The 25,025-nt window shown below is 37.6% G+C and overlaps 3 protein-coding genes across 3 annotated transcripts; 2 read left to right on the forward strand and 1 right to left on the reverse strand.

Annotated features, from left to right (window-relative positions):
• The first annotated feature begins 7,451 nt into the window (after positions 1-7,451).
• Positions 7,452-12,398, forward strand: LOC132144052 (gastrula zinc finger protein XlCGF57.1-like). Its single transcript, XM_059554777.1, has 2 exons — positions 7,452-8,075; positions 10,804-12,398. The coding sequence occupies exons 1-2, from the start codon at positions 7,976-7,978 to the stop codon at positions 12,396-12,398; spliced, it is 1,695 nt and encodes a 564-aa protein (XP_059410760.1). The 5' UTR covers positions 7,452-7,975.
• Positions 12,399-15,094: 2,696 nt separating this feature from the next.
• LOC132144051 (oocyte zinc finger protein XlCOF6-like) lies at positions 15,095-18,786 on the forward strand. The gene is made up of 2 exons (XM_059554776.1): positions 15,095-15,387; positions 16,632-18,786. Exons 1-2 carry the CDS (start codon positions 15,240-15,242, stop codon positions 18,698-18,700), a joined length of 2,217 nt encoding a protein of 738 aa, XP_059410759.1. The 5' UTR covers positions 15,095-15,239; the 3' UTR covers positions 18,701-18,786.
• Positions 18,787-19,418: 632 nt separating this feature from the next.
• On the reverse strand, positions 19,419-24,977 carry tekt4 (tektin 4). Its single transcript, XM_059554780.1, has 6 exons — positions 24,352-24,977; positions 22,981-23,051; positions 22,620-22,763; positions 22,219-22,441; positions 20,221-20,375; positions 19,419-20,148 (listed from the first exon to the last, which is right to left on the reverse strand). Exons 1-6 carry the CDS (start codon positions 24,898-24,900, stop codon positions 19,935-19,937), a joined length of 1,356 nt encoding a protein of 451 aa, XP_059410763.1. The 5' UTR covers positions 24,901-24,977; the 3' UTR covers positions 19,419-19,934.
• Positions 24,978-25,025: the final 48 nt, after the last annotated feature.

The raw sequence follows: 25,025 nt of genomic DNA on the forward strand, positions 1-25,025 counted from the left end.
CCAGGAAACCAGCAAATCTTTTAAAATTGGTTCCAGCATAAAGGATAAGCACAGGTGAGTACCATTTGGAAGGACAACAGTTTGTCCAAAAAAATCTTCTTTACTGTTCTACTGAGGAAATAAAAAAAATTTAAATAAAAAATCAAGTCAGAACGTTTCATTTTTGGGTGAAGTGTCCCTTAAAGTTTAATTAATCTTTGAAAAGCAGAACTGTAACACATGGAAAGTGCTCATTTTACATTAATTTATCCAAGAAAAACACTGATTGTTGTTTAAAGTAGGTTTGACTAACACAAATATCTAAGGCCGGGCATACACTGTGCGATTTTCATCCGATTTTGAGCCGAATTCTGACTCGTGAGACTCTTTTTTGGGTCGGGCCGATTTTCAGCATTTTCGTGCGTCATTTGTCGTGCAGTGTTCGTGCAGTGTACAAGGGGAAATGAGAGGCGATTAACCTCTCCTGACCGGAAATTGGTTGGTCGGATGGATTTCTGACTTTTGGTCGCCTCTTGTGAGGTATCACACTATTGAAGCAGTTGGTACCTTGCCGTAATCGCACAGAAATCGCACAATGTATGCCCGCCTTAAGGTTTTTCATAGGGGTGCACCGATCAAAATTGGCCGATCGTAATGCGCATCTCGTCAGTAAAGCCGGTTCTCTAATCAGTGGTAAATTCCTTCAGGTGCGTGAAGCTCTGTGTAGAGCTGCTCTATGTGAAATCACTGAGGGAATTTACCGCTGATTAGAGAACCGGCTTTACTGACGAGATGCGCATAACGATCGGCCGATCGTGATTGGAGCACCCCTAGTTTTTCAATAAACTGCTCATTTCTTATCACTTCATTTCCCATCTCATGCCCTTCTCCTGCTACAGACGAGTTAACTTGAGAGTGCTTTTGAATAGTTTTGAATGTCAGACAAAAATCTTCCTGGCAGGGAGGCAGTGACGACTTCTAAAATGTCTGGCCCAGATTTTCCTGACTGAACTGCTGCAAAACAGAAAGTCAATGTTAGTTGTTTATCACTTTCATTCAGAGATTTAAACAAGTCAAAATGTATTTTGGCATTGTTTCATCCTGTTGTGACTGATGTACAGTATTGTATATATAAGTGAATCAGCTATCTTGAGGTAGAAATAAAATGCAGGACTTGGTTTTGTCCATCTAAAATTGACTAGAGCATTGTTGTTTGCTATTGCTGTGATCTTAGGTCATTGTACACACATCATAAGATAAGGGATGTCGTTGCAAGTGATAGGGAAAGTTATTTTGATTAAAAATTAAAAGAGCACATGATTTGTAAACAATAATAATTTAGAAAAAAATGTCTAATAATTTTCAGTATTTTAGAATAAACATTGCATTCTTCAATTATATTGTCAATTTTGATTTATTGGTGATTTTAATATTTATATAATTAAACTGTCATCAAGTATTCTATTATATTAGACTTTTAGCACTCTCAAGATTAAGACATTAATGATCAAAATATTTTCTACTTTTAAAAAAAATAAATTACAGATTTAAATCAGACTAACAATTTAGCTGTTGTTTTTATTCACAAATTGTAAGAAGGAACAGCTAAACTAAAGTGGTTCTATATAAATTTACTAAAGATGACTGCCTCGCATGCAAAATAACCAACAAAAAATTATGGTGGGACCTAAAAAAAATGAAACATTTTAAATCTAAAGTCTGATTTAATGATTTTAAAACAACGATTAGATTTAGATTTTTTTATGTTTATGTTTATGTTATGTTTGTGTGTGTTGGTGTGTGAGCCCTGTGATGGACAGTCCATATGTCCAGGGTGTTTCCCCGGGATAGACACCAGCCCCCCATGGTCAGTGGATAAGAGGTTTGAAGAGTGGACGGATGGATTATCTGTGTGATTATTCATTTTGAGGGCTGTTGCTATGTAGAGTCTGATATATCTTTCATCTGCTCAGAATCAAGATGGCCATCGTAGGACTTGCAGGTTGTAATGAAGACAAAGCTTTTTTAGTCTTTGAATGTAAATACTCCTGTCAATTCCTACCCAATTTTTGGTCAGAAATTTATTTTATTTTATTTTTTGTATGTGCACTGAATAGAGTCATAACATAAAAAAATGGACCTGGTCATATTTTGTACCATCATGATGTTTTTAAATGTTTTATTCCTTTAGATCAGGGGTTGGCAACCTACGGCACGCGTGCCAACAGTGGCACGCAGAGGGATAATCGCTGGCACGCAAGCAATAAGGAAAACTGTATAATGACGTACAGTTTGATGTAATAACTTCTCATAGTCACACAGCCTGTTAGGAGCTACAAATACTATTAAAGTGTGAGAATTAACTTGCATGGATGCACGTGCAAACACTGCACATACTAGGTGCTTCAGATCAAAGCCTCGGTCTAACAACACTCGTCAATGTCAAAATGACTGAGATGGCCAATCAGATCAAAGTAGGCGGGGTTTACTGTTCAAAGAAGCAGAGCGCGAAGCGTCAGTTTAACGTTAAAGAGAGTGAGGTAAGATGAAGCTGCAAATCAATTTACATTAGTCAACTTTTAATAATACGTTTTACCATAGAAATGTTAAATGACCTAAAGCTATATCCAGTGATGAAACATTTTCTGAAATATGGCCATTTTGAGAGAAAGAAAGTGGGGGGGGGGGGGGTAAATTGTCTCTCTCTGCAGACAATGAAGCGATTTTGCCCCTTTGTTGTTGAGAAATATAATGTAGCGATTCAGTATCGATTAATAAAAGTATCGTGACAACACTCATAGGTTTATGAGTTTCTGAATGCTACTTTTTGCACAGCACGATCTCAGATCTCTGTGTGCGAGTGGTGTGTGTTGTGTGTGTGTGTGTGTCTGTGTGTGCACGTTCAGTTCATCAATTAAAGCAGTGCATTAACGTTGATTAAACGTTAAAAAAACGTTTTTTTTTTGTAATCGTATAATAAAAAATTGTGTATGTACCGTTTAAATACAGAATTATATCGGGGTGTGTGTGTGGGGGGGGGGGGGGGGGGGGGGGCTGTGTTGGCACAGTGGTTAACCATAAAAATAAAAAATGGCACGTCATGCCGAAAAGGTTGCTGATCCCTGCTTTAGATTATTTCAACACCTAACCTGTCTCACAAAAGTTGCAGTTTGTTCTGGTTTTGTTTTCTTATTAAACATGTGTATGTTGTTGTTTTGTTTTGTTTTATTGTATTGACTATTTAATTAAAACACGTTGACATCACATGCTGTCATCACCTCTCTTTCCAGTTTTATTTTCACCCTGACACTGTAAAATGTCTCTATTAGCAGTGTTTACTGGAATGCTCTAAAGTAGGGAAATACTGTACACTATGTCAAAATAATGTCAAGCACTCGATATTCATCCAAACTAAACATTTTGTTTAATGCAACATTCTTAGGTAAGCTGTATTATTATATTATTATTTAACATGTCCATAATGTTGCTGCAGAAATTAATTCAAATTGCTTATAATTTTCTTAGGATGCCCAGTAGTTCAAAGGTGGGAGAATCTGTGCCCAGTTTTTGCAAATGCTTATTACTGAATTCAAAGATCTAGCCTAAAACAACTTTATTGCCGGTATTGCTGCATGACTCCGATTATTCTGAGGGCCTTAAATACTACACTAATCCTTACTTTGTGGAATAGAACTGAATTTAAACTGAACCGAGATCAACTAAAGTTACTGGTTCGTGGGTTCTCCAGATCAACGTATGGTGGCCGAGACAGCTCAACACGCTGCAACTTAAGAAAACACATGCAAATTGAAAAAAGATCAGCAAGTGAAGAAAACATCTTCATCAGTTTGACAACACAAGTGTTGCAAATCATCACAACACATGCATATAACGAAAAGTGCTGCAAATCATCACAACACATGCATATAACGAAAAGTGCTGCAAATCATCACAACACATGCATATAACGAAAAGTGCTGCAAATCATCACAACACATGCATATAACGAAACTCGCTGCAAATACTTCACAACACATATAAATTAAGAAACACTGCAAATCCTCAAAGCACATACACATTAAGAAACAATTAATGAAGCATTGCAAATTTATTTTCATTAACCTTGAAATTATATTTAGTTGAGAATATCAAAGTTAGCCATCTTAAGTAACGTTTTACATTTAATCATGTAATTATTCATTATATGTATGTATGTATGTAATTATATTCAGCTTATTTAAAAAAAACACCATGAAAAAAAAACTCACCTTTCAGTTCACCAACAACTCCACTGACCAGTAGCCACTGCACGATAAACAAATCCAAGCCGGGTCCAACACTTTTTGAGGTCTCCTTGAAACATTTCCATTGTGGTCAGTGCTATTTGCAGCGCGTTTGTTAATTGCATGTGTTGTGAGGATTTTCAGTGCATTTCATTAATGCATGTGTTGTGAAGGATTTGCATCGCGTTTCATTATATGCATGTGTTGTGAGGATTTGCAGCGCGTTTCGTTATATGCATGTGTTGTGATGATTTGCAGCAGGTTTCGTTATATGCATGTGTTGTGAGGATTTGCAGCAGGTTTCGTTATATGCATGTGTTGTGATGATTTGCAGCAGGTTTCGTTATATGCATGTGTTGTGATGATTTGCAGCGCATTTCATTTCTGCATGTGTTGTGATGATTTGCAGCAGGTTTCGTTATATGCATGTGTTGTGATGATTTGCAGCAGGTTTCGTTATATGCATGTGTTGTGAGGATTTGCAGCAGGTTTCGTTATATGCATGTGTTGTGAGGATTTGCAGCGTTTCTTGATATGTATGTGTTGTGAAGGATTTGCAGCGCATTTCATTTCTGCATGTGTTGTGATGATTTGCAGCGCGTTTCGTTATATGAATGTGTTGTGAAGTATTTGCAGCGCGTTTCGTTATATGCATGTGTTGTGAAGTATTTGCAGCGCGTTTCGTTATATGCATGTGTTGTGATGATTTGCAGCAGGTTTCGTTATATGCATGTGTTGTGATGATTTGCAGCTCCTTTCGCTATATGCATGTGTTCTGATGATTTGCAGTGCGTTTCGTTATATGCATGTGTTGTGATGATTTGCAGCTCCTTTCGTTATATGCATGTGTTCTGATGATTTGCAGCGCGTTTCGTTATATGCATGTGTTGTGATGATTTGCAGCTCCTTTCGTTATATGCATGTGTTCTGATGATTTGCAGTGCGTTTCGTTATATACATGTGTTGTGATGATTTGCAGCTCCTTTCGTTATATGCATGTGTTCTGATGATTTGCAGTGCGTTTCGCTATATGCATGTGTTGTGATGATTTGCAGCTCCTTTCGTTATATGCATGTGTTCTGATGATTTGCAGCGCGTTTCGTTATATGCATGTGTTGTGATGATTTGCAGCTCCTTTCGTTATATGCATGTGTTCTGATGATTTGCAGTGCGTTTCGTTATATGCATGTGTTGTGATGATTTGCAGCACTTGTGTTTTCAAACTGATGAAGATGTTTTCTTCAATTGCTGATGTTTTTTCAATTTGCATGTGTTTTCTTTAGTTGCAGTGTGTTGAGCTGTCTCGGCCACCATATCAACGGCATCTAGCGGCGAACTTCGAATTTCAAAACGACAGTGACGTAATGAAGACTCGTTTGCGGAATTCACTCGCATTCGAATTAAAAGATTCATAAAAGTTTCGAAGCCTCGCGAAACAGCGTTCGAAAGCAGGCATCACTACAGAAAAATTGCATGTGTGTAACATAAGAGAGTGAATCTAAACGGACTGATGAAACAATCTGCGAAGTAAACGGGATCAAGTTTCCTTGTGATGAAGACTGAACAGCGTGTAAACAGTCAGTTCACAGAAACAACAGATGTGCAGAATTCTGCCAGACAAGAGCAGAAGAATAAAAGTCAGAGTAAGTTTGTTGTTCGTCACTTACAGAGTCAAGTTAGCAGGTTGTGGATAAAATAGAGAAAGCTAGTGTTAGAGGCTTTTTTTATATTCAAGCAGTTAGAAAATGAAGAGCGCAGGTATTAGAAGGTCAAGTGTTAATTTTTTTATATATAAAACAAATAAAATGCTATTATTAGAAAAGAGAGTGATAAAGTCAATATTTTAAACTTGCATGTGAAAGGGTTAACTTGAATACAAAATCAATTATAAACCAATGCTGAATTTTACTTAATTGTTTACTGTTTTGCAAATTCTTTGTAACTTATAGCGTCACTTCAGGAGACAATAACACGGGAGTGACAGATTTAGCCTTTAGAATGACAAAAATATAACAATGTCCTCTGTTGCATTAGAGTGGGTTGGACATAAGTTACTTTGGCTTTCTCGCCATTATTGTCCTTGATTTTGACATTGATCTTATGTTCATTTTAGATCAAAAGAAACTGAAAGAAGATTCTGTCACTTGCCATCAATGTGGAATGGGTTTCGTTTATCAAGCAAGTCTTAAGAGGCACATGACAATTCACGCTGGAGACAAGCTGTTCATCTGCCCTCAATATGAAAAACATTTCATATTGATTCATTAAGATTCATTAATCTGTGCAAGTCATAACCGTTACTGTAAGTTCAAGATAAGAGGCCTCCCTTCCAATTCTTCAAGAACATAGACAAAGTTAACAAACAAGTTTTCATCACCTTGGCTTGGATGCAGTGCAGATGCAGCTTTGACCAATATAAATCGCAAGTGTTATTTAATAAATGTAATACATTAAACTAGTTTCTTATTACTACATTCCCTGCCTCTTTGTCTTACCCTTCATATTGGATGCAGAAGACTGACAATAGGTTTGAATAACATGGGATATAAGACTCAAATGGTATAGTTTCTAATTTAGTGAACCAATCAAGAGACAATGCACACCTATTAAAATGAGTTGATCATTTATTGGTTTTCATTCAGTGATGATCTGTTAAAGTACCTTGGTGTCATGTCACAATATTCTATATTATATTCTATATTCTAAAAACAAAAAAAAAAACAATAGGAACCATCACAGACATTCTAATGGTTTCACTACATTTAGGCTACATTTATCAGACACTTTGCTTAAAAGCGACTTATAGTGCATTCAGGCTATAAATTTTTTACTTTACCAGTAAAACTGAACCCATCATCTTTTGCTCTGCTAATAATGCTCTACCACTGAGCCACATTACAAATACCAACATTTAACCAGTAACAAATGGTTTCCTGTAGTGTGTTTTGGGACATATTCCATTAGGATTTAGTGGTTTTAGCAAGTTGACCAATTACCAGAAACCCACAGGGTCCAGTACAGTTCCCGTTAAAACCAACACAAGTCCCATTATAACCAGTAAAAGCTTTATAATTCATGTATGGTGTCTAAATTCATTTAGCAGTGTTCCTAAACAAATACCTCATTGCCCAACTGTAAAGAAGCAAAGAGAAAACTCAGTATACACTAAAGATTTTTCACGGCCATCAAAATCAAACGATCAGTCACAATCACAAACAGATCATTAGTGATTAGTATGTAATGTAAAAGGCTGATCATGATACCCTCTCAAACCAATTACAAATGTTTTCATTAACATGTAATCTGTTATGTGTAATCTACAAATTAATAACTACCATTGATTATGAAATAACTCAGTTTTTCGTTGTACACGCGTGTGTTTCTCATTAAACTGTACCTACATAATAAAGCTGACCCGAGATCAGCGGCGTCTAGCGGAGAACCGTCGTCGACATTTCAAAGCAGTGATGAAGAAGACTCGTTTGCTGAAACCACGTGACTTGGTCAGTTTGATTCGTGATCTGAACCACTGATTCAAAGCAAAAGATTCTTCTTAAACGTTTCGAAGCTTCATTGAGATCATACAAACACAAACGCTAGGCTTGTTTTAAACCAAATACATTCGTGTGTGGTTATATACAAAACAGACAGAATCAAACGCGACTGATTGAGCGATCTATGGAATAAACGGGGAACATTTCCTGGTGATAAAGATGGAGAATCGTGAAAACAATCAGACCACAGAAACACCAGATGTGAAGACGAAAACCTGCCAGTCCTCACCTATGCGAGAGCAGAAGAATGAAACAGATGGTAAGTTATGTCACTTACAAAGAATCTTAATTGTTTTTACAAATGGAAAACCACGTGCGCCAAATGATTTATGCATGCAGGAATATTTGGTTTTAGCAGGGTGTTTGTCATAACAACTATATATTAAAATTAGATAATTAAAATGTACAAATAAAGGCCAAAAACAGAACATCCCTTTACTAATTATGCAATAAAGGTGCATCCCTACATTACTGGCTACTCAAGAAATAAACACATAGGAGGACATCAAAAACTTTAGTGAAATTTATTTTATGATCTTACCTGTATATAATTTAAAAGTCGCACAAGATTGATTTGTATTATTTTGTACAAAAACAATTAGCCTAGCAACGAGATGAAGATGGCAAAAATATTACTAAAAGTTATCTATTTCACTGCAGTCAAAAACTGAAAACAATACTGCCACCATATACATTATAGGCATGGGCGATATCTGCTTAAAAATATATCACAATCATTTCTGGTATTTATTGTGATAACGATATCAATGACGATAATTCAGTTAATCTTATGCATTCACTAAGAGACAAAAAAAATCCTGTTTCTTTAGAGAAAGTGTTATCTTTCTTATTTTTACCCTGGTGTTGTGAAAAGTACACACCTAATGTAATGACTATTTCATACTGGAAGCCTTGCGTAGAAACTCCACATACTGTATACATTGCAGAAGTAATTGCACTGATGAAGCTCCAGGAAATCCCTAATATGGACAAAGGTATCCACTTATAGCTTTAGCTGAATAAAATGCAGATGGAAAAATTTTACCTGAGGAAATATGAACACAGTAAACATGCAATTGCGACTGTATATGGTTTATCTGTGTTCTTTAAGCAATCTTGCCTATTTTTATAAGGATAGAGCATATTTATAATCCAATACTGATCGACATTGCCTTTAGTATAATTTCTGCCTCATTCTGTGATATGAAACCATGTCTGATCACAAAGTTATTCCAAACACTCAACTAATGTTATGGATTTTTTTGGCCAAAGAGCATGTCAATGGACCCTTTTCAAGCTGTGATGACGCATTTAATGGAAAAACTAAAAACTAGTTAACACTAATGCAAGGGTGTTTTTAATGCAGGGTCTCTGGAAGGGATGGTAAATTTGACATCGTTTTCTCTTCTGACTGCTGTTATCAGTCTCTCTCAATTTTTATCCTTTTATTGAAAGTCATGCAAACACTATTGCAGAGTTTTTCTTTTGATATTTGAGCAAAAGATGCATATGAAAAAAAAATATTTTTATGCTACTCTTCCATTCACTGCTGTTCAAGTTTACCCAACTATGATGACTCTTGCTGCTGAGAAACCCGGAAATGTGAAAAAGGTCAATAAATGGTATCTTTAATGGAGAAACAGGTTTGTAAACAGGCTCATACCCATGTAAAACTGTATCACACACATGCTATTGTAGAACATTTATTCAATTTATTGCACTGTAAGTTACAACCCTGTCCAAACCAGTTCCTGACTGTAGGAGCTCCTCATTTACCAATATATTCCTCCTGAATTTCACCTCAGCCTTCCATCATGTTTCTCCGCACATTCGCACACAGATCTAGACTTTATCGTTATTATCGTGGAAAGACTAATTCTTAATTTGGGGAGAATTTTTACTGGTATATTGAAAATGATAAGATATCGCCCATCCCTAATACACTGATGAAGATTCTTATGCTGCGTTCACACCAAATGCGAATAGAGTGTCTGACGCGAATGATTTCAATGTTAATGAGGCATTTAGCACGGCGCGGTAGATGCAAATTCGCCTCATTGAGGCAAAGCAAATTGAGCGTCTAGCGCGATACGTGCGTCTACCACGAATGGTGCTTTTTGTGCATTTATGCATTTGATGCGAATTCGAAGCTGATGCCCGAGTTGAACAATTTAAACTTTGGTGTCACTTCATGCCTCGTTAACCAATCCGGAGCCTGCTTGCTGCTGTGGCGGCAGGCCCGCCCGGAGTCACTCATTCAACATGGAGGAACGACTAATAATGTCAGTGAGGAGTCAACCGGAGCAATATGACACAAGTTCATATTTCTATAGAGACCGGAATAAAAAAGACCTTGCTTGAATGAGTGTTGGTGAGGAGATTGGGCAACCTGGTAAATTGTAAATACACATTTCACTTTTGAGTCACGTACACGTTTATCGACCCCCGGCTTTCCCGCCATTTTTTACAACTATTTCCCCCCTAATATACAGCTACTTTTCGCAAGAGTAAATACAAAGCGATAACTCTCTCGATGAATGCTCAGTCAACATCAGCCATCTTGCAAACAGACAACCGCCTACCACGGATTTCGCCTCAGACGCGCGTCAATTTCCCTTCAAACGTCTATTTTGCTCTAGACGCGCGAATGCATTCAAAATGTTGAAGCGCCAAACTAGAGACGGTAGATGCAAATTTGACACTATATTCACATTTGGTGTGAGTGCGGCATTAGGGCACCAACTATTAAATTTTTAATAAAACCTATTTGCCTGGTTTCTTTCAGTCATGGGCAATAAGTTTACAAATCTGGCTGCTTGCTTTATATATCGAATTGCAGTTCAGGAAAAACATGTCTGTGCCTAAACAATGACCTCTGTTGCATTCTGCTATTAAGTTGGGTTGCAAATCTATACATTTGGCTCAAAATACCACCTTTGTTGTCTTTGAATTGATGTTTGACATTGATCTTTTAATGTTTATTTTAGGTCAGATTGAAGTGAAAGAAGATTTTGTCACTTGCCATGAATGTGGGATGGATTTTTTTGATCAAGCAAGTCTTGAGCAGCACACGAGAATTCACACAGAAGAGAAACTGTTCGTCTGTCCACAGTGTGGAAAGAGTTTCCCAGTGCAACACAGGCTCGAGGCTCATTTAAGGATTCACACTGGAGAGAAACCATTCAGTTGCACAGAGTGTGGAAAGTGTTTCACGCAACAAGGTCAGATTAAAAGTCACATGAGAAGTCACACTGGAGAGAAACCTTTCACTTGCCCTCAGTGTCAAACTAGTTTCACATCGAAACAAAGCCTTAAAAGTCACATTAGAATTCACACTGGAGAAAAACCTTTCACCTGCTCTGAGTGTGGAAAGAGCTTCATAACACTAGGATACCTTAAACGTCACATAAAAACTCACACTGGTGAGAAGCCTTTCACCTGTCCTCAATGTGGAAAGAGTTACAAATTGCAAGAAAGCCTTGAGAGTCACATAAGAGTTCACACCGGAGAGAGGCCATTCGTCTGCCCTCAGTGTGGAAAGGGTTTCACAGCAAAACAGTGTCTTAAAAGTCACTTAAGCATTCACATTGGAGAGAAACCTTTCACCTGCTCCATCTGTGGGATGAGATTCACACAACATCAAAGTCTTAAACATCACATGTGCACTCACACAGGAGAGAAGCCTTTCATTTGCCCTGAATGTGGAAAGCGTTTCACAATAAAACAACGCCTTGACATTCACATGAGAATTCACTCGGGGCAGAGACCCTTTTCCTGCTCTCAGTGTAGAAAGAATTTTACAGTAAAACTTAACCTTGCAAGACACATGAGAGTTCACACTGGAGTGAAGCCTTTCTCGTGCCCTCAGTGTGGAAAGAGATTCACAGTGAAACAAAGCCTCGAGAGTCACATGACCATTCACACTGGAAAGAAGCCTTTCACCTGCTCCGAGTGTGGAAAGGGTTTCACGAGTAAACCTAAGCTTAGCTATCACATGAGAAATCACTCAGGAGAGAGGCCTTTTATATGTTCTAAGTGTCCAAAAAGTTTCACAGTGAAACAAAACCTTGATATTCACATGAGAATTCACTCTGGAGAGAAACCTTTTTCCTGCTCTCAGTGTGGAAAAAGTTTCACAATGAAACAAAACCTTGACATTCACATGAGAAGTCACACTGATGAGAAGCCTTTCACCTGCTCTCAATGTGGAAAGAGTTACAAAGTGCAGCAAAGCCTTGAGAGTCACATGAGAGTTCACACCGGAGAGAACCCTTTCGCCTGCTCCGAGTGTGGAAAGAGTTTCACAGTTAAACAAAGCCTTATGAATCACATGAGAATTCACACTGGAGAGAAACCTTTCACTTGCTCCGAGTGTGGAAAGAGTTTCACAGTCAAACAAAGCCTTATGAATCACTTGAAAATTCACACTGGAGAGAGGCCTTTCACCTGCCCTCAGTGTCCGAAGAGCTTCACACAACATAAACATCTTAAACGTCACATAAAAACTCACACTGGAGAGAAGCTTATTGATAGAGAAGGGGAAATCTCTACTGTTACTTGTGTACAGCATCAGTCCAAATGAAGTGAAGTGATGTAGTGAGTTTGTTTGATTAGGAGACCAGGACTGATATGAAACCAATTGGACAATTTTGTCAGGATGCCACGTTTACTCCCCCACTCTTAACAAGCAAATGTTTCTGTTCATTTGTACCAAAAATGCATGGTAGGACTTTTGTGATGATGCGTATGGATAGTATACACTGCTTTATTCCATAAAAATTAATACTTGTCAATTTGGATTACATGGTGACTTTGTATCACAAAACTCTAAGGTTTGGTTTCACATACAATGTTTAGACTAAGCCAGGATTAGTCCATAGTTCAATTAGGACATTTAAAACATTTTTCATAAACATGCCTCTTGAGACAAAACAAAGGCATTGTTATATTTTAAACTCAGTCAGTGCAAGTTTCTTTCCGCTGAAACAGCTCAGATTTACATTTTAGTTTGGGATTAGGCTTAAATCTTGTCTGTGAAACCAGGGGTAGGTGTCTTACCTTGCAGTCTCAGGTTTGAAACATGAAAAAAAGTAAAATGCAACCTACATTAGCATACGTAATAATTTATATTAAACACATTTAGTTGTACTTATTTACAAAATCTAAGCACGAATATGACAATGGACCAGTTTAAACTGAATGGGTTATACCAATATAACAGCCTCATGCACAAGTTAACAAACAAGGAATTCTACTACCATGTTTGAAAAAAAATTGTAAGACAAAACATTATACAAAAACACTAAAATTAACAGTAGATTGGCAAGATTGTGAATAAAAATCTATGTATAATGCTTAAATTAGCCCCCAGAATCCTTCTGTCTGGCAAACACCATTTGAATTTTTAAGTACGTTAGCTGTGTCACGTATTCAGTTCTGTAGTATGATTGTATGGTTTTGGGAAGGATTAGAGTTAGGCCTAAATTAAATACCACTCACTATTTTTCCATTATATTCTCACGCGTTTGCACATTGACATTAAACCAAAACTTAACCGATAAGTTAAAACCATATTAGACACTGGTTCATGGTTCACCAGATAATCGGCTTCTAGCGGCAAACCATCGAAATTTCGAAATGTTTTAAACCAGTGATGTAATGAAGCCTTGTTTGCTGAAACCCCCATGACTCTCGCACTCTGAAACAATGATTCAAATTAGAAGATTTAAAAACATTTCGAAGCTTCATGGTGCCCTAGGCTTACTGTACATCAAATACATTTGAGTTTTTTTATTATATTTTTAAACTATTTGATTAGTGAGATAATTCATTCTTGTTGGGTAACTAAAAGTCTATTTTCCTCATTATTTTATTTTGGAAAACTACATCCATGTGGAAATTTGAGGTTTGGGGGATCTGACCATTTCATCTTAGTGCTGCACATTACACATTTTAGATTTACATTTAATCATTTAGCAGACCCTTTTATCCAAAGAAACTTAACAATTAGAACAACAGAAGCAATCAGAAAAACAAGAGGACAGCATCAGTATAGAAGTTCCATGACAAGTCTCAGATAGTTTTTTTAAGAATATGATAGAGAAGAAAAGAAAAGGGAACCATTAAAACAGAGTTTAGCTCCAACCCTGAAAAAAAAACAACTACCTGTATCCTGAAGACCTTGATTAGCTTGTTCAGGTGTGTTTGATTAGAGTTGGAGCTAAACTGCAGGGACACAGGCCCTCCAGGATCAACGTTCCCCACCCCTGCACTAAAAGGTATGGTCATAAAAAAAATAAAAAATACACCCCTGAAATATGGTAAATAAAGCTCAGCCGCATCTGCTTGATATGTCGAAAAAACCTCTCTAGTTCTTGCATAGAGAGAAACATGTTTGTGTTTTAAATGTAGGAATCCTTTTGAGAGATGATGAACCTCCTAGAAGTGATGTCACTTGAATGAACATTATTTTACAAGGGTTTTTGATGAGGGTAACAGGGCTGACATGAAATCAGAAAATGCATATTTATGCCCAAAACATTGCTTAACAATGAGACTATATTTAAAACCATAAGCAATTTATTTTTATTTTTTTGTTTAGTTTTTTATATGTATTATATGTATAATTTTGCCTTCATTTTGAAAATTAAAAGCCCTGCTGAAAAAGAAAAATCCCTTTGAGGGACAGGCCATAAACCTTACCCGTATCAGCATAAATGCTATTTAGATCATTTAATATAATACGCAATTGAATTATGTGATATTGATGAAAGTCTACATAGTATTGTAATGTTTTTAAATTGCAAATTTATTTGTTGTTATATTAAATCTATGTTTTGATTATTCTTAGGGATGGAAGTCACCGATTTCGTGGAATGACCCAAACAATAAGAATAACTGTATTTTCTCCACAAGGATCTACGTCCATAACATTTTGGCAGCTGGATACACATTATTAATAATCCTAAACTGAATATCCTCCATTTTAGGTAGATTTGCCATTTAAGATAACTACAGATTTTTTTTTTTTTAATTTGTAAATTGTTTTAATTTTGAAGGTGTATTGAAATTTGTAGATAACTTAAATTTGAATAAATTCCCTATTACTTTGTTCTTACGTTTTTGTGTCCCAAATATATACTTCTCCGATCTGTTACTCTATCCAGAAACAGGGCAGGGACAGCAGATCATCGCCCCTAGCGGGGGAACCATCGAAATATCAAGCGTCTCGATCCTGTCATGTGACGCAACAAGGCCTCTGTGTTAAAGTCACGTGACTTGACGAGTGCGGTCCGCGCACGACCGCTTCGCATTCGTATTGATGCTTATTTAAGGAGAAAACCAAGTCAGCAGTGATTTTAAACCCGAATCCGATTTGGCTGTTTAATAGGCATTAGAGAATAGAGTGAACGAAACCTGATTGATGGAGACTGATGGAATAAGCGGCTTCGAACATTTCCTGGTGATAAAGATGGAGCAGCATGAAAACAGTCAGACCGCAGAGACTCCAGATGTGCAGACGAAAACATGCCAGTCCTCACCTATGCAAGACTGCAAAAACAAAAGGCAGTGTAAGTTGGTTATTTGTCAGATACAATGAATCAAATAAGTTAAAAGATTATGTTTGTTCTATTAATTGTTGATCGTGACTAATGAAAAGTGATGAACATCAAAGGACGAATGACGAATAACAAACATTGTTAGGCTACTCCAGATGTTTAAGTGTCTGCAATAACTGGGAATACTATATAGACCAAGTATATTTAAAAAATAATGGACTGAAATTTAAACCGGAGAAGCTTAATGAGATTTTTTAGATCAGATAATTTGATAATTAAGATGATTCATTATTTTCTGGGAAAATTTACTAAGTCTAAGTATCATAAGAAATGGGCAAAAACAGGTAAAGTGGGCCAAGGTTTTTTTTTTTTTTTTGACAAATCATGTACAGTATCATTAATGTCTACGCACATAATGCTCAATTTTACAAAAGTGATTCTAACTAAAAAAAGTTCTAATAAAAAAAAAATCTAATAATATTATAACACCACATTAAACATTATATTGTATCATTATATAACATATTATCAATATAATAAAAGAAAAATACTTTTAAAAATGTATTTTTTGTTGAATATGGCACCACATTAAATTATAAGTGTGAAAAGTATGTTGATCAACTGACTGTACATTATCCTGCGTATTATATTGCACTGGCTGCTTACATTTAAAATAAACAGGTGGGCATTAAATATTGATTTGAGTTTAAATTATATAGTAATCCTTCCTGTATATTACCTTAACACTTCAAAAGAAGAACAGATATTTCACTGTGACATTAAAAAAGAGCAAGAAGATGAACTCTCCAAAAATATTACAGTAATATTAATACTGAAATATACATTTTCGTTTGTATGAAACGTAGGAGTTTCAGTTTATAATGTGATGTGAGAGACATGAAAACATGCTGCCAGGTTGCCTTGGACATCAATGAATATATCAGAAGCCATGATTGACCAATCAGATTTAAGAATTCAAGATAGTTATGTAATAATAATTTAAAACAGTTTCTTATTTCAGTTACTTGAGTACTCAAGTATCCATCCCAAGCTCTAGTCTTATTTAGTGTAGATTTGGTTCAATAAAACAATGCATTCACAAGCTGTGTAAACCTTTCTTATACATATTTAGTCTGTTAATTTTACTTTATTGTTTGGGGTGCACATCTATTATCGACCATTACTGGATGGCTAATGTCTCAACTTTATTGCCCATAAAGTGATTTTTGACATTGATCCTTTAATGTTTATTTTAGATCTCAAGGAACTGAAAGAAGATTCTGTCACATGCCATCAGCATGAAATGCATTTCATGCAACAAGCAAACTTTAAGCAGCACATAGGCATTCACACTGGAGAGAAGCCATTCATCTGCCCTCAGTGTGGAAAAACATTCATATTTAAACAAAGCCTCGAGAGACACATCAGAATTCATACTGGAGAGAAACCTTTTTCCTGCTCTGAATGTGGGATGAGTTTCATAGAGAAACAAAAGCTTAATATCCACATAAGAAATCACACGGGAGAACAACCTTTCACCTGCCCTCAGTGTGGAAAGAGCTTCACATTTAAACAAAGCCTTGAGAGACACATGAGAATTCACACCGGAGAGAAGACTTTTACCTGCTCCGAGTGTGGGATGAGTTTCATAGAGAAACAAAAGCTTAAAATTCACATTAGGATTCACACTGGAGAGAAACCTTTCAGCTGCCCTCAATGTGGAAAGAGTTTTAGAGTAAACAGGAGCCTTAAGAGACACATGAGCATTCACACTGGAGAGAAACCTTTCGGATGTACCCAATGTGCAAAGCGTTACACAGTGAAACAACACCTTGAGAATCACATGAGAATTCACACTGGAGAGAAACCTTACACTTGCACGGAGTGTGGAAGCAGTTTCATGGAACAACGACAACTTATAATCCACATGAGGATTCATACTGGGGAGAAGCCTTTCACTTGCCCTCAATGTGGAAAGAGTTTCACACAGCAAGGACAGTTGAAATGTCACATGAGAATTCACACTGGAGAGAAACCTTTCACTTGCACTCAGTGTGGAAAGTGTTTCACAGTGAAAAGTACGCTTGACAGTCACATGAGAGTTCACACTGGAGAGAAGCCTTTCAGCTGCTTTCAGTGTGGGAAGAGTTTCATTCAACAAGGGCAACTTCAAATTCACATGAGCGTTCATACTGGAGACAAGCCTTTCATATGCCCGTATTGTATGAAGAGTTTCCCACTGAAGCATGGCCTTGAGAGACACATGAGAATTCACACTGGAGAGAAGCCTTTCAGCTGCTCTGAATGTGGGATAAGCTTCATAGAGAAACAAAAGCTTAATATTCATATGAGAATTCACACTGGAGAGAAACCATTCAGCTGTTCTGAGTGTGGAAAGAGTTTTACAGTGAACAGGAGCCTGAAGAGACACGTGAGAACTCACACTGCAGAGAAACCATTCACCTGCACCCAATGTGGAAAGAGTTTCATGGAACAAGGCCACCTTGAAAGTCACATGGGAATTCACACTGGAGAAAAGCCTTTCACCTGCTCTGAGTGTGGAAAGAGTTTCACAGTGAACAGAAACCTTAGGAGACACATGAGCATTCACACAGAAGAGAAGCCTTACACCTGCCCTCAGTGTGGAAAGAGCTTCACAGAACACGGACAACTTAAAAGTCACATAACCATTCACACTGGAGAGAAATCTTTCGCCTGCTCTGAATGTGGAAAGAGTTTCACAGTGAAACAAGGCCTCAAGAGACACCTAAGAATTCACATTGGAGAGAAGAATTTCACTTGCTCTGAATGTGGAAAGCGGTTCATGCAGCAAGGACACCTTCAAAACCACATGCGAATTCACACTGGAGAGAAGCCTTTCATCTGCTCTGTGTGTGGAAAGGGTTTCACGATGAACATTACTCTTGAGAGGCACATGAAAATTCACACTGGAGAGAAGCCTTTCAGCTGCTCTTATTGTATGATGAGTTTCACAGTGAAACAAGGCCTTGAGAGACACAACAGAATTCACACTGGAGAGAAACCATTCACCTGCTCTGAGTGTGGAAAGAGTTTCATGCAACAAGGACACCTTCAAATTCACAAAAGATTTCACACCGGAGAGAAGCCTTTTATCTGCTCTGAATGTGGAAAGAGTTTCACAGTGAAACAAAGCCTTAAAAGTCACATGAGAATTCACACTGTAGAGAAAACTTCCAACAGATTGGAGGAGTCTCCTCTACCGCCACCTGTGTGCTTCATCCATCCAGATAATGTAGTCAGTCATAGCATACCAGGACACCTATCAGCTAATGGAGGAGAGTGATTAGTCAAACTATTTGAAAGATTAGGAGGCCAGGACTGATAAGAGACCAATGAATGCCAATAAAAACACATTGTAAATAGAAGGAGCTAAATTAGGTTCTGTAACTAAAGCCATCATTGCAATCCAGTAATTTCTGATTTTTCCCCTTCCGTATTTTTTTCTTTGTGTATTTAATTTATATTATACACCTTTCATATTTTTTTTACCTCATATATAGCTTTCATTTGTATTAATTCCTTCAGTTTTGATGCCGTATAGATTTCATTTAAGATTCAATGATCTGTGCATACAGTCTGTGGTGCCAACATGACAGCATCGCTTCAATGATTTCATGACTTGACGTGAGGTAAAAAGCAGGAAGTGTTTTAAAGAACTGATTACACTGATTATACAAAAGTGCTAACTGTATTAATATACTTTGAAAACACGGACTGATGAAATTGTTTCTCATGTAATCTGAATAAAACCATACTGTAAGATTTTTTACTTAAACAGAGAAAGTGCTTTTCAGTTTTGTCTATATTTGCATCAGATGGTCTTTGGGCTAAAATAAGTATTTCGATACAGATTCCAGTTGTCTTTTCGCAGATTTCACAATTTTAGAAATATTTACTTATGTCATTGTCATAGAAATATTTACTTATGTGGACTTACTTAACAAAGATTTACTTAACAATAATACAGTAATAATAGTTTTCATATGTCATAGTTTAAATAAAAGTCATACAGCATTGTTTTGGACATTGTTGATTTTTTTATTCTTTGGGCAAAAATGGTTGAAACATTCTTCAGAATCATAATTTGTTTGAGTTCTGCATAAGAAATAAAGTCATATAGGCTATAAATGATATGAGGGTGTGTAAATGAGGACAGACATTCTCATTTTTGAATGGTCTCATTTTTTTATGAATTTGTGTAGGCCTAAAATCTTATCATAGTTCATGTTTAATTAAGTCTACTTATTTCATAATACAGTACATAGAAAACAATATCAATGTCAAAAAAACGGTACACACTAGACCATTTCAGTTTATTATGTATCATTTAAAACTATGTTTGCTTTAAATTTTCCCCCAAATCATTTTCTTTAAAACCAGAGGATAGACATAACCACTGCATTAAAAAACAAAAACACACACACACACACTGAGGAAATGCACACACATTACATGCCACTGGAAGTGACTGTCTAATGAGACCAGACCTCTTAAGAAGTGGATATAATGACACTGTGTCAGTATCCAGACAGCACTGTGACAGAAGGGTAGCGTGTGCGGTGCGTCATACACTTCTCTCGGTCGATGAGGAGGGAGTTTGTTTTGCAAGAGATGTCTTTCTCCAGGGACAGTCTGCTTTCTTCCAGGTCCGATAATGATTTGCGTGCTTCATACAGCTGCTGCTGTAGGGCTGATACTGTACTGTTGAGCTCTGACACCTCACCTAACAAACTACACAAACACACACACATCAGATGGGTTTATGTGTGTTAGGAGTGTGTGTATGTATGTGTGTTTATGTACCTGAGCTGGGGCTGGTCTCGGCACTGCTCCATGTTGGGTCTGAAGGTTCGGTAATGCAGTCTAGATTGAGCCACTCTGAGAGGAGCTTCTTTATCATACACAGCTTGCTGCAGGTATGAGATATTCCTCTCCTGAGCCCCAATCTGCTCTATAATCTATTACACAGACATATTAAAGGAAAAGCTCACCTAAAAATTTTAATTTGCTGAAAATTTACTCACCTTCACTCCATACAAAATACAGATGTGTGTTTTTTTTTCATGGGAATAAGTATGAAAAAATGTTGCATGTTGCTCTTGCTCACCAATGGTTCCTCTGCACGTCTGCAGTGAATGGGTGCCGTCAGAATGGGAGTCCAAACAGCTGATAAAAACATCACTATAATCCACAAGTAATCCACAGCACTCCAGTCCATCAGTTATTGTCTTGTGAAATTGTAAGAAAAAAATCCATACCTAGATTTACAGCTAATATGCGAGACCTATATTAATAATATTGCTTTTTCGAGTTGAAAAGTAATTGCCTTGTTTGAATCAGGAGAGAATTATGCAGAGATCAAGCCCAATTTACAAGCAAAAACAGTTCTAAACAAATACGCTCATGCTAGGAGCAATGGTTTTAAAGTTAAAACTTGAAGTGGTGTGGATTATTGTGATGTTTTAACAGCTGTTTGGACTCTCATTCTGATGGCACCCATTCACTGCAGAGGATCCATTGGTGAGCATATGATGCAATGCTACATTCCTCCAAATCTTACATTTTTTAACAAATGTTCATTTTTGTTTGAACTGTTCCTTTAAAGGCAGGGTAGGTAAAAAATGTATAAAAAAACGTTTTTTCCAAATTTGTTTAAACTTTATTTATATATCAATACATAATTAAAATGTAAGTACTCTGAAAAAGAAAGTATAAAAATCGAGTGACTGTAGACCTCTCACGACTGTTTTAAAGACAGCTCATTATTTCCATTCACTCCACCCCCTCCCTTCTGGGCTCCTTCCAAAGCCTCTACTACGGCTCGCTAAGTAATGTTATGTTAGCTATATTACGCAGCTACGTGTGCTAATGACACATGCTTCATGAAAAAATAAACAAAAAAAATATGTATGATCAAAATACAAAAAGAAAGATTTACCTGTCCAGCAGATATAAAGCCATCAAGGAGTCACTTTTCAGCCCCTTGATTTCCCTCAGTTCTCGCCATCGCTGGAAAGCCACGCCGATATTAACTCGCGTTTTATTTCTTTGTTTATCCAAAGACTTTTTGTTCATTGCCTTTTCTTGTACTGTTACTGTCTTCCTTTTTTTGCCTGGTTTGCCTTCACTAACTGCATAGGCTGGTACTGTGAATTTTGCTTGCTGTTTCTCTGCCATTGTTTTGGTATTCCTAGGATCCTGCCTGTTGAATTCCTCAAATCAAACGTGCATTCGCAAGTGGGCAGGTCATGTGTGGCAAAAGGGTGGTTGCCATGGTTGCGAGAGAGTGACAGTCGCCTAAGCCAATCCTATGTTTCGTCCCGAAATGGAAATAATGAGCTGTGTTTAATACAGATTAAACGGTCTAGAGTCACTCGATTTTTATACTCTTTTTATCAGAGTACTTACATTTTAATTATGCATTGATATATATAGAAAGTTTAAACAAATTTGGAAGAAAGTTGTTTATACATTTATTACCTACCCTGCCTTTAAACCAGTGGTTCTCACCTCTAGTCCTCGGGACCCACTGCTCTGCACATTTTGTATGTCTCCCTTAATTAAACGCACCTGATTCAGATCATCAGCTACTTAAGAGAGAGATCCATGACCTGGAACAAGTGTGTCAGATAAGAGAAACATACAAAAATGTGCAGAGCAGTGGGTCCCAAGGAATGGAGGAGCGAACCACTGCTTTAAACAAAATTTGAACCTCTCGATATGTTTACTTGTATGAAATTTGTATATTATATAGACTCAATCATATGTGATGCATTGTGTAAACGTAAACATGTGTATTGCCTGTGCCAGGTGGAGCTCCAGCTGTGTTTTGGCTTGGCTCAGTTCCATGCAGCGCTGGTTGAAGGCCTGATCTACAGCAGCACACTGTGCCCGTAGGTCCTCAGAAATCTCCTGCAGGACCCGCTCTATCAGCCGCCTCAAGGCCTGGCTCGCCACCTCCTCTCTCTCCGCCAGCCGCAGGTTATCCTGAGTAAACCTACGCCAAACCTCCTCATCGCACACCCTACACAGAAACACATCTGAGATCCTGTCACCACAACAGCTGCGATCTAAAAGTGCTGGCAGTGTTATGCACTATCAGACACCCAATGGAGTCAAAATTTGTTCTTGATCAACCGCTTTAAACAGTCTTTGCTGTTTAATGTCACTCCAACTGAGCTGAGGTAAGGTTTGGCACGCACTGGTCCTGCAGCACGGCTGAGCTGGGATGCCGTTGTGTGTCGGTGCTCCTGTTGTTAAAGCGTCCACACTGGTCATCCAGACTGTAGGCATGCTGTTTATCAGACCAGTCTAACTCAAGAGTCTGCTTCATCTCCCGGTTCAGCCTGACAGACACAGACAGGTTTAAGACTTTAATCTGCAATCCAATCAAAATCCATTACAATTGTGTGCTGAACACTTATAAATGTTGACCAAATGTTATTTTTCTGGTGTACTATTGCCTTAAGGAATGCTTTGTAAGATATAAACGTGAATTATTGCTCTGATATAGTATAGAATTTGAACATAATTAAAGAGAGATCCATAAATTGGAAAACTGGCCTTATCTGGTCGACAGTTTGATCCAGAGTTTTTTTCAGCAAGGCCTGAATGCTTCTGATCAGCTCCACTTCCTGTTGGAAATCATTGAAAAAATAGTTTCAGTTTAGGTTGTTGACACATTGAACTTGTTTTGTGTTTAATGGCATCTTTCTTATTCACTATGCCAGCTACTAGTAATAATAATGGTCAAATGTTATTTTAAATATTTTATTAATGAAGGATTCTACAACTACTAATAATTGTATTGTTATAGACCTATGTACTATTATTGTTCTCTATTAATGAGTAAAGAAAAACAATTTTATGTTCTTAACATAAAGAAATTTACAAAATGTCCACTTTGTGGGGAGTTGAAGACGTGTGTGTGTGTGTGTGTGTGTATTAGTGCTGTCAAATGATTAATCACACCCAAAATAAAAGTTTTTGTTTAAAGTATATAATAATGTACAGTACAGACCAAAAGTTTGGACACACCTTCTCATTCAAAGAGTTTTCTTTATTTTCATGACTATGAAAATTGTATAGTCACACTGAAGGCATCAAGGGCTATTTGACCAAGAAGGAGAGTGATGGGGTGCTGCGCCAGATGACCTGGCCTCCACAGTCACCTGACCTAAACCCAATCGAGATGGTTTAGGGGTGAGCTGAACCACAGACAGAAGGCAAAAGGGCCAACAAGTGCTAAGCATCTCTCGGGGAACTCCTTCAAGACTGTTGGAAGACCATTTCAGGTGAAGCTCTTGAAGCTCATCAAGAGAATGCCAAGAGTGTGCAAAGCAGTAATCAAAGCAAAAGGTGGCTACTTTGAAGAACCTAGAATATGACATATTTTCAGTTGTTTCACACTTTTTTGTTATGTATATAATTCCATATATAATTCCACATGTGTTAATTCATAGTTTTGTTGCCTTCAGTGTGAATCTACAATTTTCATAGTCATGAAAATAAAGAAAACTCTTTGAATGAGAAGGTGTGTCCAAACTTTTGGTCTGTACTGTATGTGCACTGTGTATATTTGCAGTATTAAGTATTATGCATATATAAACACACATAACAGTATATCTTTTGAAAATATTTACGTGTATATACATCTATACATTAAATTTTGTTTAAATATTTGTTATATATAAACTTTTTTTTTCTTAACTATATACATGTTTAGAAATAAATATATACACACACACTGTACATGCATATTATATGTAAACAAAACTTTTATCATGGCTGCGATTAATCACAATTATCATGTGTGTGTGTGTGTGTGTGTGTGTGTGTGTGTGTGTGTGTGTGTGTGTGTGTGTGTGTGTGTGTATTTATTTATTATTTTTTGGGGAAAAATAAGATTTTCCCTCCTTATTGTCCTTCAGTTACCTTAAGAAGTTCCTCTTCCACCTGGTCCTCCACCAGGTCCGGCCCGAAGCGTCTCTCTCGGCAGGTGAGGTTATCAGTGGCGATGGCGAAGGGAATCTCCGTGGCGTCCAGCGCTTTCTCCAGCCGCCGCCTGGAGGCCGTCAGCAGGTCCGTTTCCGCGATCAGTCGCTCGATGAGCTGCTCCAGCTCGGACCTCCAGCGGTGGATGTCCTGCAGCCGGTTGCCCAGGTGTTTGGTGCCCGCGGTCTGCGTGCGTAAAGTCCCGGCTTCGGTCTCTTCTTTCAGCGCTTTGGACTCGGTGCAAATCCTCTCCGCGTGATCCCGGTCCGCGACGGACCGGTTTAACAGAGCAGAGTTATTGGCGAGCCACTCCTCGGGGGTGTATTTGGCGCTCCGGTAGCCAGCCGTGGCCAGACCGGCGGATGTACCCGCGTACACGCTTTCTTTAACGGCGGTCTCCGGGTTTGTGACCGGCGGCTGTGAGCCATTCTGCGCCGCTACCCGCGTGTCAAAATAAGGGCGAGACACTAAAATTTGGGATGACATCATATTTTGGTATAAATTAAAGTATTTTAACAGCCTGTAGTTGCTGTAGTGGTTTAAGTCCCCGAATGTTTGTATTCCGTTGCTTGGATACCGACGGTTTCTTAGGACGCATTACGCACGCGAGAGTT

Source organism: Carassius carassius, chromosome 7 (assembly GCF_963082965.1).
Source record: "Carassius carassius chromosome 7, fCarCar2.1, whole genome shotgun sequence".
Classification (NCBI taxonomy): domain Eukaryota; kingdom Metazoa; phylum Chordata; class Actinopteri; order Cypriniformes; family Cyprinidae; genus Carassius; species Carassius carassius.

Coding starts and splice junctions, on each gene's coding strand:
- tekt4 (XM_059554780.1), bottom strand. CDS start 24,900: ATGATGTCATCCCAAATTTTAGTGTCTCGCCCTTATTTTGACACGCGG. Junction 22,764..22,980: donor CAAACTGTCGACCAGATAAG/GCCAGTTTTCCA, acceptor TGTGTCTGTCAG/GCTGAACCGGGAGATGAAGC. Junction 20,149..20,220: donor CGAGACCAGCCCCAGCTCAG/GTACATAAACAC, acceptor GTGTTTGTGTAG/TTTGTTAGGTGAGGTGTCAG.
- LOC132144052 (XM_059554777.1), top strand. CDS start 7,976: ATGGAGAATCGTGAAAACAATCAGACCACAGAAACACCAGATGTGAAG. Junction 8,076..10,803: donor GCAGAAGAATGAAACAGATG/GTAAGTTATGTC, acceptor TGTTTATTTTAG/GTCAGATTGAAGTGAAAGAA.
- LOC132144051 (XM_059554776.1), top strand. CDS start 15,240: ATGGAGACTGATGGAATAAGCGGCTTCGAACATTTCCTGGTGATAAAG. Junction 15,388..16,631: donor CTGCAAAAACAAAAGGCAGT/GTAAGTTGGTTA, acceptor TGTTTATTTTAG/ATCTCAAGGAACTGAAAGAA.